The 14,586-nt window shown below is 42.6% G+C and overlaps 1 protein-coding gene across 2 annotated transcripts in view; it reads right to left on the bottom strand.

The window, feature by feature from the left end:
* ABCC1 (ATP binding cassette subfamily C member 1 (ABCC1 blood group)) overlaps positions 1-14,586 on the bottom strand; it is an 891,484-nt gene that overhangs the window by 131,640 nt on the left and 745,258 nt on the right. For both annotated transcript variants that reach the window (XM_082260033.1, XM_082260032.1), the window contains one exon: positions 2,198-2,508. In XM_082260033.1, coding sequence (XP_082116159.1) covers positions 2,198-2,508 — 311 coding nt within the window. The remainder of the gene's footprint in view (positions 1-2,197; positions 2,509-14,586) is intronic.

Here is a 14,586-nt window from a genome sequence, read left to right on the forward strand (position 1 = left end):
GGGTCAGTGGACCAATAGGACTGTAACTGTCTCTTTTTAGTAATGCCCATGAGGAGGGATAGGCCCAGAAAGGTTTTAAATTTGTTAACAGTGATAGGTTTCCATGAAAATTCTCTGACAAGGGTCAAATTTGGATTTGCGGTGATATATTGATCGGCATATAAACTGTTTCCACCTGAATTCCAGGATGGCCAGTGAATGGGGGGGGAAGCACGAGCGCTTCAGAAGTGATGGGCTCCCAATCAGAATTTGCAAGTGCATCAGGAAGGACACTATGGGCTCTACGGGTCTGTCTTCGAATTATTGGTGGCTGCGGGACACTACTTGTGCTAGCCACCGCACCAGCTTGAACTACACTTATGGGACTCGCCATGTCACTAAGTGTTACTGCAATGCTGGTTTGACTATGACCAGGATGTACTAGGCTGCTGGTGCTTGCCAGTTCACCAGAAGGTTGAGTGGCACTAGTATCGACACTGCTGCATACGAGAACCCTGTGATTGTTGCACCTCAGCAACAGAACAGGGTCGGGTACGCCTGACCTTAGCAGGGACCACTACTCTGTCATCAGAGCCATCTGTCAGGGTGCCGCTGCTCTCTAAGGATTTGAATACTAAACCTGATTCTGACAGTGAGGCTTCCCCATCACTCTTACAGTGCCTTGCAAAAGTATCTGGCCCCACTTGATTACACACAGGTGGATTCTATTTATCATCATTAGTCATTTAGGTCAACATTGGATCATTCAGTGATCCTCACTGAACTTCTGGAGAGAGTTTGCTGCACTGAAAGTAAAGGGGCTGAATAATTTTGCATGCCCAATTTTTCAGTTTTTTATTTGTTAAAGTTTGAAATATCCAATAAATTTAGTTCCACTTAATAATTGTGTCCCACTTGTTGATTCTTCACAAAAAATTACAGTTTTATATCTTTAAGTTTGAAGCCTGAAATGTGGCAAAAGGTCGCAAAGTTCAAGGGGGCCGAATACTTTCGCAAGGCACTGTATCTGTCATGCTCAGCAGCGTGGGGGGGGGGGGTAGTGTGGCATGGGGCAGGTGTCGGGCCTGATCTTGCTAACACTGTGTTTTGGGAAGACTATACTAAACTATTGGGGACGCTAGTATAGTTCTGATCAGAGATATTGATCTGTTCAGACACTATACTAGTAATGGAGGTGTTTAGTGTGTGTCACTGGCAATCAAAGGGTAAAAATATATTAATAAACATGCTGCGGACAATCTGACGCTATCCTGTATTGATGCTAACGTTAACGCTTACTGATGTCACCTGTGACACCAATACAGTGATCAGAAAAAAGATCTGTACACTATAATAGTGACACTGTGACAGGGCAATGAAGGGGTTAACTAGCCCCGTGCGCGACCTACGTACACCGGTTCGCGCACCTGAGCCACCTTGCCGCAGCAAAATGGCAAATAAGCCATGATCTAGGATTACAAGTCCTGTAATTTATGATTAAGAAAGCACATATCTACAGTTTTAATCTAATTGAACATAATAGAAATAATTTATAGAATAGTAGTAAGCACTTTACACTGTGCCAGCTCTTCTGGTGAGTACTTACCTGTGACTCTTTGCAAATGTTCAATAAAAATATGGCTGTGCTCACTATAGTGTTAGGTTTCCTTTCTTTTCAGAGTCCCAGTGTTATACATGTTTGCATAATAAGTGGTTGTAAAGGCAGAAGGTTTTGTTTTTTATATATTTTTTTTTTATTTTTACCTTAATGCAATTTCTGCATTAAGACAAAAAACCTTCTGTATACAACAATCTCCCAGCCCCCATGTTTACTTACCTGATCCTGATATTGATCCAGTGTTGTGCTCTCTCCACTCTCTCTCTCTCCTCACTGGCCATGGAGGCAGCAGGAGGAGCCACTGGCTCCTGCTGCTGTCAATAACAGCCAGTATGGAGGATTTAGGGGCAGGGCCGAGTCGAGTCAACGGTTACAAACAGCGTGGCAAGTCTGCGCAAGTGCCTCTATATAAGCGCTTGCTATGGGGGCACTAAGGGGGGAGGAGCCAGAAGTGCACAGAACAAGCATGCATGACATTTTAGTTTTTTTTAATGAAAAATAGAATTAGGTTAGGAGAATATGTGTTGCTTGTACTATTGCAAACATTTATTAGCACTCTAAACGAATCTGCTGTATCATAAGAAACTGCATAATACCCACCTGCACGAAGAAGTAAAGCAGCCCCAGGGGTGGAATTATTACAGCTACTATCGGCGTTGCAATCAAAATTATAATGCATGCTCCAATTACGTTAAACGAAGACCCCATGAACATCTTAATAATCTGTGGAATTGTAGAATCAATAGTGTCTATCTCTTTGGAGAAGCGATTCACAAGATTTCCGCTGGGAGTCCTCTCAAAAAATCTCATAGGGAATCTCAGAACATTATGAAGTAAATCCACATGCAAGTACCGGGAAGCAAGGACACCTCCTAGAGACACTGTTGTGGAGTATCCGAAAACTGCAATGCCTGGAATGTGCAGAAAGATGTAAGAAATTAACAAAATCAGCAGATCAGTTTTATCAACAGAGAAATACATAGCAGTAACAGGGATTTTTGTACTGGCCAAAAAAATCCTATTCTTCATTGATTCTTTGAGGAAAAACTAAAGACCTCTGTGTATATAGTATGCCCTGCCTCTAGGACAGTGGTTCTCAACTCCAGGCCTCGGGACCCACTAACAGGCCAGATTTTCAAGATAACTGAAATACATCACAGGTGACATATTTTGCTGCTCAGTGATTGCAGTATTCTAGTCTGCATCTCCCCAAGGTGATACCTAAAATCTGGCCTGTTAGTGGATCCCGAGGACCAGAGTTGAGAACCACTGCTCTAGGAGGTTAAACACTAGGCTAGACCCTGGGATCTTTGGTTTTCCCATTACGGACTGTATCCTTTCTCTATAAGGTATTAGAACACCTCAGAATCATTCTATATGAAAAAGATTTGAAAATACCATCACCAAAAAAATGAGGGCCTGTCTTTAAAACAGCACACAAATTCAGGGTACCCCCACATTCAAACAGCAACTCTTACTGGGCACCATCTTGATGTCATATTGCACTTCTAACTTCAACAAGAATATGTGCTCCCCTCATAATTTCATATAGGTTTAATATATATGTATCACGTATCTTGCCATCGGTTAAATAAGGATCTCTTTCTCTATTCAGAGGTTTTGTTTAATAACATGACACAGTGCATCAAAATAATAGGTACCCATCCAATTTATCAACACTGATTGCCACATTTTTTTCTGGACTTCTGCTCGCATCATATGTATAGCAATCTCCTGTACAATTTCCTCCAATGTGTGCCACAATAAGCGATTACCATCAACTGCGACACACAACATAATGCATGTGCTCTGAAATTCAAAACAAAAGTCTCTTCTTCAGATTTTATATATTGAATGCAACAAATCCAACACATAACTAAACAGCCTTCCAACATGGAGTCACACCATGTTGTTTTGCATTTCCCTCCACAAACGTGCTTTTTTTTTTTTTTTTAATGAAGTTTAAACATTTATTAAGCACTGGTGTACTTTAAAATAAAATATTTTGAAAAAAAAATCCAAACGAGGGCTGGTTGGTCCATTCGTACTTGCCATACATATGACTATCATCAAGAACATCAGTATTTTATCTATAAAACAGTAGCCCTCATCACATCTTGCGTCATCTATAGTATTCACACAATTCATTTATAGATGAGGTTTTGCTGTACTCATCTGGACACAGAGCACTGGGTCCAAGTTTTCTCCTCATACTCACATGCAGAGCCTTATGTACTCCATATGAATCATGTTATCCTCAGGAGTGCCCAGGCTACTGTACTATGCTGCCACACTCTACATGGTGTGGATGAGCCGAACATTCACATACCATCACTAAGTTTTACTTACGTTGTTAGGATGATACTGCACATGCTTGGAATTTTCATATTTACACACTTGCTCTGGATGTTGTACACATCTACCTTAACCTTATTGATTGGCTTTAACACATCTATTCTCCACACTATTCATTAATTGTATCTAGCAGAACATTGTATACATATACTGAACGATTCACATCTTACATTATATATTTATCTATCATTTAAAAGAAACATCCTTAACTTTAACTCCTGACCTAACCTTGTTGGTTGCAGGGTCAAGCAATCGTAGATTCAAGAATTTTTTTTTTATTTTCCAAGAACCATCTGATTGAAATTACCTCTCCTGGGGCTTTTATCCAAATGATAAATATTTTACACACTTTTAGGACCTTCGCAGATTAAAATTTTTACATTTCCTAAACATGTCTTATGTGTTCTCCTATTCTGATCCTCATACTTCGTTCAATTTTCCCTATATATTTCAGATTTCAGGGGCAAATTAATTGGTAAGTCACCAGAGTTGTAGAATAATAATGAAGATATCAATTTTATATCAAATTCAAAAACTGTACCAATTTCCATTTATCAACAAACTGGGCAATCACCGTAATTTTTTTGCTCCCTGCAGAGTGAAATTTACCATTTACCAAAGCATCACAAAAATGTATTCAATCCTAGCTGTTAATTCTGCATATGATCCTTTCTAACCACGAATCTAATAGCAACAAATGCCAAACCCCCCAATTCTACACTTTGGTTTACCTGTTTTTCCCTTAAAGTGAATTCAAACTTGCACCTCACTAGCTTTAAAACTGTCCCACCAGTTCCAATCGCTCAGAAAATTATTTTATTAAAAAAAAAAAAAAAATCATACATTATTGCCAGATAGGAAATGCAGCATTCTGGTTCTGTAGTTGGGTAGCTTTCAACGTGACGCCATAGTTAAAAATGTACTACTCTAAAATGTTCAAGTCCAAGAACTTAATTTTTTCTAGAATTCAAATAAACGTCAAGCCACTACTTTCATGAATTTTATTTTTGTTGTCTTTTTACTTTCATTCATACCCAGTTCTCCCACAAATATTTTCAACTGACACATCTTCCTCATCCAGGCATCAGCACAACATTTTACATACCCAAGTCACAGAGCGATATGTACACTAAACCTAAAGCCAAATTAAAATTACACAATTCTTTCCACCAAGCATATGCAGGTGCACTTGCTGCCACCATCAATACTCCCTGTCAAAATAAAAAAACTTCCAACAAAAGTGAAAAAATATAAATACAAACACTAAAAGACGATTATATAGCCATTATGCTTCTCCATATCCTGATACACCCTATACAGCATTTTTTTTTTTTTTACAGGCCTCCACTTGTCTGTATGGGGTGGAGGTGTACTCTATATCTTGTTTGTAAAGCCCCGTACACACACGCAGATCGTCGTCATACAAATGTTCGTTTTTTCTCCCCGGGATGTCGGTGTCTGTTGAAAAGTGCAAAGACAGCACAAGGACAGCACAAGAATTTTGTCCGCAGACTTCAGCTGACTGCAGAAGTGATGTCATGTAATGGTTAACTTTCCCTGTGTTTTTTATTTTCTGAGCATGCCCAGTCTTGCAAATCTGCGGTCTGTCGGCTGATTTCTGTACGGACAGGCGAACAATCGTCCGTTCTGGTGTCTGCAGACAAAAATTTTCATGTTTGCAAGAAAGACTCTTGTCCGCAGATTGTGTGCAGACATCTGTCGGAGGCACCATACTAACACGCATACAATCGGCAGATCTTTCGTCCGCCGACGTTTGTATGATGACGATCTGCGTGTGTGTACGGGCCTTAAGACTGCAGTCTTTTAGCAACAAGCTTTTAGCACTTAGATTGTGGTTACATGAGCTGGAAAACCTTTGTGGAGGTTGAAGCTGGGAGAAGCATTGTCGTGTATCAGTGACAGCGTAGTCTATGGTTAACCAGTCATTTGTCCCAATCTGGTTAAGGTGGCAGTGGTGTGACGCCACGTCCATCACAAGAGTCACTAGGGTTCATGCTTCTATCTTCAGGATGATGCAAAATGCACTCAAAATCCATCTAGAGGACTATGTCATCTTGTAGCTTAAAGCCAACCACTGGTTTGAGCATCATTAGTTGCAAACCACACAAGGAGCAAGGAACTCTCAAAAGTCAACAAGTCAAACAAAACAAGAGGTATAGATACTGCGCATTTAACAGTAACTACAATAATTCTTTCTTTTTCTTTATTGTTCACTGAGAGAGCCAGACACGTGAGATATTCACTAAGACTGGCAATAAATGGTCAGGGTTCATACACATTTTAACCAATAAAATTCCATGACTTTTCCATGACTTCACGTAAATATTCATGACCTAAAGTTTCATGAAATGTCTATGTATACATGTTAACCACTCTAGTACCGCTCACAGTAATACTACTGCGGCAGAGTGGCTTGTTCCCGTCCAGTCACGTAGTATTAACGTGACTGGACTCCTCCCCTTCTGGGCGGCGCTTGCGCGCCGCCGGAGGCTCGCTCCCGCTGTTTTCATTCACAGCGGGAGTCGGGCCAGGGGAGGAGCAGCGGCGATCGCCGCTGCTCTTACCCGATCGTCGGGGATCGAGTCTGGAGATCCGCCCGCTGTGTGTAAACACAGCGGGCGGATCTCCATAGTGACAGGGAGTGACAGATCGGACTGTTCAGCATAGCTGGACATCCGATCTGTCCATGAATCACATAGTCACCTCCCCCCCTACACGTCAGTAAGCACCAGGCATACATTAACCCCTCCCTCTCCAATAAAATTAACCCCTTCCCTGCCAGTGTCATTTTTACAGTAACAGTGCATATATACAGCACTGATTACTGCAGTAATGTCACTGGTACCCCCAAAAGTGTCAAAAATGTCAGTCAGGGGTCCGGTCTGTCCGCCGCAATGTCGCAGTCCCGCAAAAAAAATCGCAGATCGCCGCCATTACGCGTTAAAAAAAAAACACCAAAAATGACAGAAATCTTTCCCTTTGTTAGTAAACGCAATAACTTTTGCGCAAACCAATCAAAATACGCTTATTGCGATTTTTTTTACCAAACATATGTAGCATAAAACAAATTGGCCAAAAACTTTTAAAAAAATTGGTTTTTACATCTTTTTTGGGGGGAATTTCATATAAAAAAATGTGAAAAATATTGTTATTTTTTCAAAATAAACGCTCTTTTTTTGTTTATAGCGCAAAAAGTAAAAATCGCACAGGTGATCAAATACCACCAAAAGAAAGCTCTGTTTGTGGGAAAAAAAGGACGTAAATTTCGTTTGGGTACGGCGTCGCACGACCGCGCAATTGTCAGTTGAAGTCGCACAGCGCCGAATCGCAAAAAGTGGCCTGGACGGAAGACAGCAAAATCCTCCGGTTGTAAAGTGGTTAAATAAGAAGAAAATCCATGTCACACCCAGCATATTTTTACTAAAATAAATGACAATCTTTGTAGTGTACAATACCTCTGCAGTTAGGGTTTCGTTTCTGCATACAGCGTGACTAAAAATGGTCCCTTGTTTTACAGTGGATGAAGTGGAAGCACCACTGCCGCAGCTGGGAGCGGGTGTCACTTCGAGCGCACGGGTGAAAAAGCTGAGAACTCTGATGTAGGGGGGGACTCTGGTGACCAAAGACCACTTTCCACAGAGTGAATGCACTAAGGAAGGGAGGGGGGGGGGGTCCTGATACAAGGAGGAACCTTTATAACAGTGCCCCCTTAAATCAGTGACCCCCCCCCTCAGACTGGCCGGGCAGCACTGTCACTGACCCCCTCTTAGGTGCACCATGCTCTGGTTTTATCCTGTAGTCTCCTCTCCCCAGTCCACACATGTCTGACTTCTCCTGTGATCCCCATCCCGACAGCACTCCCACTTTTGACTCCTCTCCAGACCCCCTCAGAGACTGCAGACATGATAAAAGACAAGAGATGGTCAGAGATTATGGACATGATAGAAGAGATGGTTAGAGGCTGTGGACATGGTACAGGAGGTGGTCAAAGGCTGCGGACATGGTACAGGAGGTAGTTATAGGCTGTGGACATGGTACAGGAGATGGTTAGAGGCTGCGGACATAATACATGAGGTGGTTAGAGGCTTGCAGGGGGGTTGGAAGGCGCAGGGGAGCGGAGAGAACTGGGGGGGGGGGCAGGCAGGGAAAACCAGGGGGGATGTAGAGCACAGGGGGAGAAGGGGGAACTGGAGAGCACTGTCTGGGGGGGGGGACAGGAAATCACTGAGGGGGAGCCAGGGGGGGGGGGAGATCACTGGGGGAGCCAGACTAAGAGCACGGAGGGGGCTAAAAGAGCACTTAGGGGGGCCAGCAAAGGAAGTTGTATAGGAGGGGGATGGGGCAGCTGCATAAAGAGGAATTTAACTTTCCATATTCCTAGTGCAGCTTCTGAGAGGAGGAGAAACAACATTCAGTGACATGAGGAATATGAAAGTTCAATTCCTCTCTATGCAGCTGTCCCATCCCATCCCCCTCCTATCCAGCACACGAGACTCCTCACTGACATTCCACAATAGACTCCTCACTGACATTCCACAATAGACTCCTCACTGACATTCCACAATAGACTCCTCACTGACATTCCACAATAGACTCCTCACTGACATTCCACAATAGACTCCTCACTGACATTCCACAATAGACTCCTCACTGACATTCCACAATAGACTCCTCACTGACATTCCACAATAGAATCCTCACTGACATTCCACAATAGAATCCTCACTGACATTCCTCACTGACATTCCTCACTGACATTTCTCACTAGACTCCTCACTGACATTCCTCACTGACATTCCACAATAGACTCCTCACTGACATTCCACAATAGACTCCTCACTGACATTCCTCACTGACATTCCACAATAGACTCCTCACTGACATTCCACAATAGACTCCTCACTGACATTCCTCACTGACATTCCTGACATTCCTCACTGACATTCCTGACATTCCTCACTGACATTCCTGACATTCCTCACTGACATTCCTGACATTCCTCACTGACATTCCACAATAGACTCCTCACTGACATTCCTTCTTCACACAGATGCGGGCGGCCCTATGGACACCGGCCTGTCACCCCCCCCAGTGCGGAGATGCGGGCGGCCCCGCGGACACCGGCCTGACACCCCCCAGTGCACGCCCCCCCCCCCTCGCTGGTATGTCCCTGAGAGCGGGACAGTATAGCCACGATTTCTTAGTTTCAGCGGATCAATCCGCCGCAGAGTTCCGAGCCTGTCACAGTCTATTCATATTGAAGAGACCAGTGATCAGGCTTCAGCTGTGCGCTGCGGCAGATTAATCCGCCTAAACCCGAAACACAGAAAATAGTCCCACTTACTGTCCCCGCTCCCACAGAATACAGGGGGCCCCGAGACAAAAATAAATAGTTGCACAACACAATTCCATGACTTTTCCAAAACTTAGTAAGTTTTCCCATTTTCCAGGACTTTTCCAGTCCTGGAAAGTGTCATGTCAAAATCCCATGACTTTTCCAAGATTTTCATGACCGTACGAACCCTGAATGGTGCAACCTGTGGTTGCAGTAAAGAAATTCACACAATTCCCCCATCAACCTAGGCAGTGCTGACAGGGGAATTAACAATTTTCTTCTCCTGGCATTGGGGCAGGGGAACACATCCCTGCCGGGAGAAGACAGTGATTACTGCTAGCGGCTGTAGCAGCCGTTTGCGATAAAAATCACAAGCAAATACAACAGGCTGGTTGTACCCAAGTTAATTGATCAATAAATCAACTTGGTACATTCAGCCTGCCCATTAACAGTTCGAATCAGCAGGAACCAGCTGAGGTTCGAAATGTGTATGGCCAGCCTTAGCAGTACCCATGAGGGACGAGCAGAAAAAAAGAAAAAACACGAATCAATATTTGTGTGAACATTAAAAAAACAATAAAAAATTACACATATTGTAGCCATCCAAATGTAGTGAAAAGGGTATTTCCATATAGTGACATCTATTTAAAGGGCAACCATGGAAATAAACTGCATATACACAATTCTGTGATCATAAAAACCATCAACTTTAACATTTTATTAGTATAGCCAATAAAGTGCAACCATACATCTGATCAAATGAATATAAATAAAATAAAAAAATAAAATTTTAAATGTGCAAACATGCAAAGTGAATTCATAATCACGTGACCGAAGAACCCAAAAACAGTCCATAGATTGTCCAAGATACCCTATATTGTCAAAAGTATGAGGACCCCTGCCTTTACATGCACATGAACGTTAATGTCATCCCAGTCCTAGTCTCTAGGTTTCAATATTGAGTTGGCCCACCCTTTGCAGCTATAACAGCTTCAACTCTTTTGGGAAGGCTGTCCAAGATTGCTTGGCTCTACTGGAATCTTTTGACCTAACTCAATTTGTCTGCACCCCCACACATTTTAAAGTACAGACCCTGCACCTTATTATTGCTAACGGCTATTTTGTCTCCCTTGACTTAGGACTGTCTGACAATCTAGCTATTTCTTTAAAACCAAAATTAGCAATTTCTAACACCTCAACGTCTCGATCTGTAAATTATTGCAACTGGGCTTCTATTGATCAGCCCAAATTTGCAAAATCTGTTACTTCTGCTACCTTTCCTATCCTGCATCTCCTCTTCGGACACCCTTGTTGAAAAAATAGATGCCCTTAAGCAGGTGCTTTCATCTTCCCTTGACACCTTTGCCCCATTAAAAATGCCAACCGTCCCTTTTCTCCCGTATGGCTCCGTGGTATAATTCTCACTTATGTTCAATGTAAGTCTTGTGGAGACTGGAACACAAATGGATCCGGTCTGGCCCGACTGTCCATTATCAGGTTTGTAAAGACCATTTGTGTGTCTATAAGGTAAAATTTAGACTGCTAGATCAAACTATTACTCCCATGCTATTGAAAAAAAAAACCTTAGCAACTCTAGGCAGCTCTTCTGCACCATTAACAGAATGTTAAAACTTCACAGTCTCCCCACATTACCAGCTTTAACACAGCTCTGTAACACATTCCTAGATTTTTTTTTCTCCTCAAAAATTTACAAAATAAGGCATCACATTCTTATCACACCACGTTTCATCCACATCACTTCCTGACCCATCTAGTTTTACTGGTTCTTCTCTCTACCACTTCTCTCTACTTGATTCTGCATCCCTGATTAAATTGGTTTCTAATATGAAATCTTCCACCTGCATATTGATGCTATTCCCACCCCCTTTATTTAAATCCTGTTATAGTTCTATATGCCCCATTATTCTTAATATCATAAAGATGATAAGGCTTGCCTATAGGTACTGTAAATATCTCCTAAACATGTACCGTTTAGGAGATATTTACCTTACATGCAGCCAGTGACGTCACTGGCGCATGCACTCTGAAGGAACGGCCGCTGGTGCCGTTTCTTCAGAGCCCCGTGCCGTGGAGTGACGTCACCGCGGCTCCAGCCAATCAGATGGCCGGATGCCGCGATCGCGGAAGACGGGCGACTGGACATGTCGCCCGTCATACAGGTAAGTGTGCGGCAAGGCGGGGGCTCGTTCTGGGGCATTTCATAATGAGCTAGTATGCGTATTATTTCATAATGAGCTAGTATGCGTACTAGCATACTAGCTCATTATGTGATTCTCTTTCAGGTTACAAAAAAAAAAAAAAAAATTGTATGGGTTAACAACCTCTTTAATACAGCGAGCTCCCCGCAAGCGCCTTTTTTTTTTCGTTCTGCCCGCTGGGTTGAATGAAAAAGAAAACTCACTGTGTGTACCAGGCTTTAGTTTATTGCCTTTTGACGGCAGAGGTGTTTATATAAGAAATGTGGCTCACTTACTAAAGGATTTGACTGGTCACACAAAAGGTTGTGTGAATATTTACTGCAATTATCAAATCAAATGCAAGTAAACAAATTTTCTTTGCACACGATTGACACAACTTATTGTGTAAACATTCTTAAATACTTTAGTAAATAAGCTACATTCTATAAACAAACAAATCTTTGTTCAACAACACAACAGGTTGAAAACAAATAGGAGTTTGTATTGCTGCATTACATTTTTCAAGTATGCAGCCTGCAGGTGTGTTTACTAAGCTTTGTGTTGAGACTGTGAGGGACCTGGCTATGCTGTCTGATAGGAGTACAGAAATCCAAAGATTAAAGAAAATTACAAATCCTTTGGCATGTGGGACAATTCACAGCTGTGTATTTTGCTACTGGTCTGGAGTTTATTATACAATAATGCCCTTTTGCACATAAGCTTATAAAGTAACGTTAGCCTGTTTACTTTGCATGCTTAGTTATATAGTTTCAGTGCCAACAGCTATTAATTTTAGATTTCCATGCAACTAATACTTTGAATTTAAGAAAAATAAAGCATTTTGAATACAAAGGCTAGATTGTACTCATATTTGGAAGACAGCTCAACTAAGACAGAAGGATATTTGAAGTGATGGGATTTTGACTGCTGCTTTCACAACACAGGAAAATAAAGGAAAATGCTATATATCCACAAACCTGATGTGCTTGTCTCAATATATTTAAAGCAGCTAATATGTTTAAAAAGGGGATTTTTACTTACCGTAAAATCCACCGACGGATGTAACTGCTGCTTTAAATCATAGACGGATGAGTAATAAGCCCCTCCCACTAGGAGTGACCAAGTAGAGCCAAAGGCTCTGACATGGCGGGGGGGGGGTCCCTGGGTTATTACCCCTGGCCTCATCATTGCATCTTCAGTTTAGTTGCAAGCAGTGAATAATAACCAAAACCCAACTCTTCAGAGAAAAGAGGGATGGAAGCTACGTCCGTCGGTGGACTCAGAGAAATGGATTTTATGGTAAGTAAAAAATCCCATTTTCTCTTTCATCCACCGACGGACGTAGCTGCTGCTTTAAATCATAGATGCATGGGACGTCCAAAAGCAGTAACAACTGAGGGGTGGGGAAAGGACAAACTTAAAAGAATGCAATTCCCATGACTAACATAGCCAGCTATATAACATGGAGCCCAACAAGCAACAACTTGGGCTCAATTGTAGCAAAAATAATAAAGGAGCAGGAAAAGTAGACTGCACCTGAAATGGTGGCCTGCAAAACCTTGCAGCCAAAGGATGCATCCGAGGATGCTAACACATCCACTCTGTAAAACTTGGTGAATGTATGTACAGACGGCCAAGTGGCCGCCTTGCAAACCTGCATCACTGGAGCCTGATGGCGGAAAGCCCAAGAGGCACTCAACACCCGCGTAGAGTGAACCGTGACAGGGAAAGGAGGAACCTTTACCCCTTTACCACAGTCTGTCTGATCCATCGAGAGATGGTCGCCGCAGAGACTGCCTTACCCTTACGGGGTCCATCCGTATTAACAAACACAAAAGGACTAAGTAGACTCTCCAGATACACCCGTATTGCCCAAACCACGGTCCAAGCAATGCAAGGCAATTTCCTTAGGATGTGAAGGTTTTGGACAGAGTGACGGAAGCACTATGTCTTCGTTCAGATGGAAGTCTGAAACCACCATAGGAAGAAACAACGGATTAGGCCGTAACACGATCTTATCCCTGTGCATTACCAGAAAAGGAGAGTGGCAAGATAGCGCCGCTGGTTTAGAAACCCTGCGTGCAGAGGTGATAGCCACCAAAAGGGCAACAAATTGGCACAGTCACACCGAAATCGCCCTGACCACATTCAAGGAATGTAAAGCAATTTCTTTAGTATGTGTTGGCTTAGGACATAAGGATGGTAACACAATATCTTCATTCAAATGAAACCCCGAGACAACCTTGGGAAGGAATGTCTGACAGGGTCGCAACACCACTTTGTCCCTCACCAGGTAAGGTGACTGACAGGACAACAAAGCCAAATGTTAGTACACGAGGAGGACATAGACCTTATGGGAATAACGGAAACTTGGTTCGACCCCTCACATGACTGGCTGGCCAATATCCAAAAGCATTCGGTGTACCGGAAGGACAGGGTAGTAAAAAGAGGGGGAGGGGTATGTCTCTATGTCAAGAATAATGTAAGGGTGATAGAGAGGAGTGATATTATGGAGGAGATGAGTATGGAGTTAGAATCCGTGTGGGTAGAACTCCATAGGGAAGAAGTAAAGCGAAAAGTAATTGTGGGGGTTTGCTATAGGTCACCCAACCAAAGGGAGAAGGTAGAGCTGGAATTTATATCACTGTTGGGTAAAGTGGCAAAACTGGGATCAGTCATCTTATTGGGGGACTTCAATTATCCCGACATTGACTGGGAAGAGGGGACTACACAATCACAGAAGGCCAGTCTATTCATGGAAACCTTACAGGACAACCACATGTCTCAGTTGGTGGATTCTCCTACTAGAGAAAATGCAGTGCTGGATCTATTGATCACTAATGACCCAGACCTAATCTCGGAGGTAGGAGTCCAGGACAACCTGGGCTCTAGCGATCACAGGATGATCTCATTTAGCATAAATAATAATATAACAAGGCAAGTGGGGAACATAAGAACCCTAAACTTCAGAAGGGCAAACTTTCCCAAATTGTGCTCAATGATGGAAAGGGTAAACTGGGACCAAACCCTAGGAACACTGAGCACAGAGGAAAAATGGGAATGCTTTAGGAACATATTAA

The sequence above is a fragment of the Pelophylax lessonae genome, assembly GCF_965119305.1.
Source record: "Pelophylax lessonae genome assembly, chromosome: 6".
NCBI classification, from domain to species: Eukaryota; Metazoa; Chordata; class Amphibia; order Anura; family Ranidae; genus Pelophylax; species Pelophylax lessonae.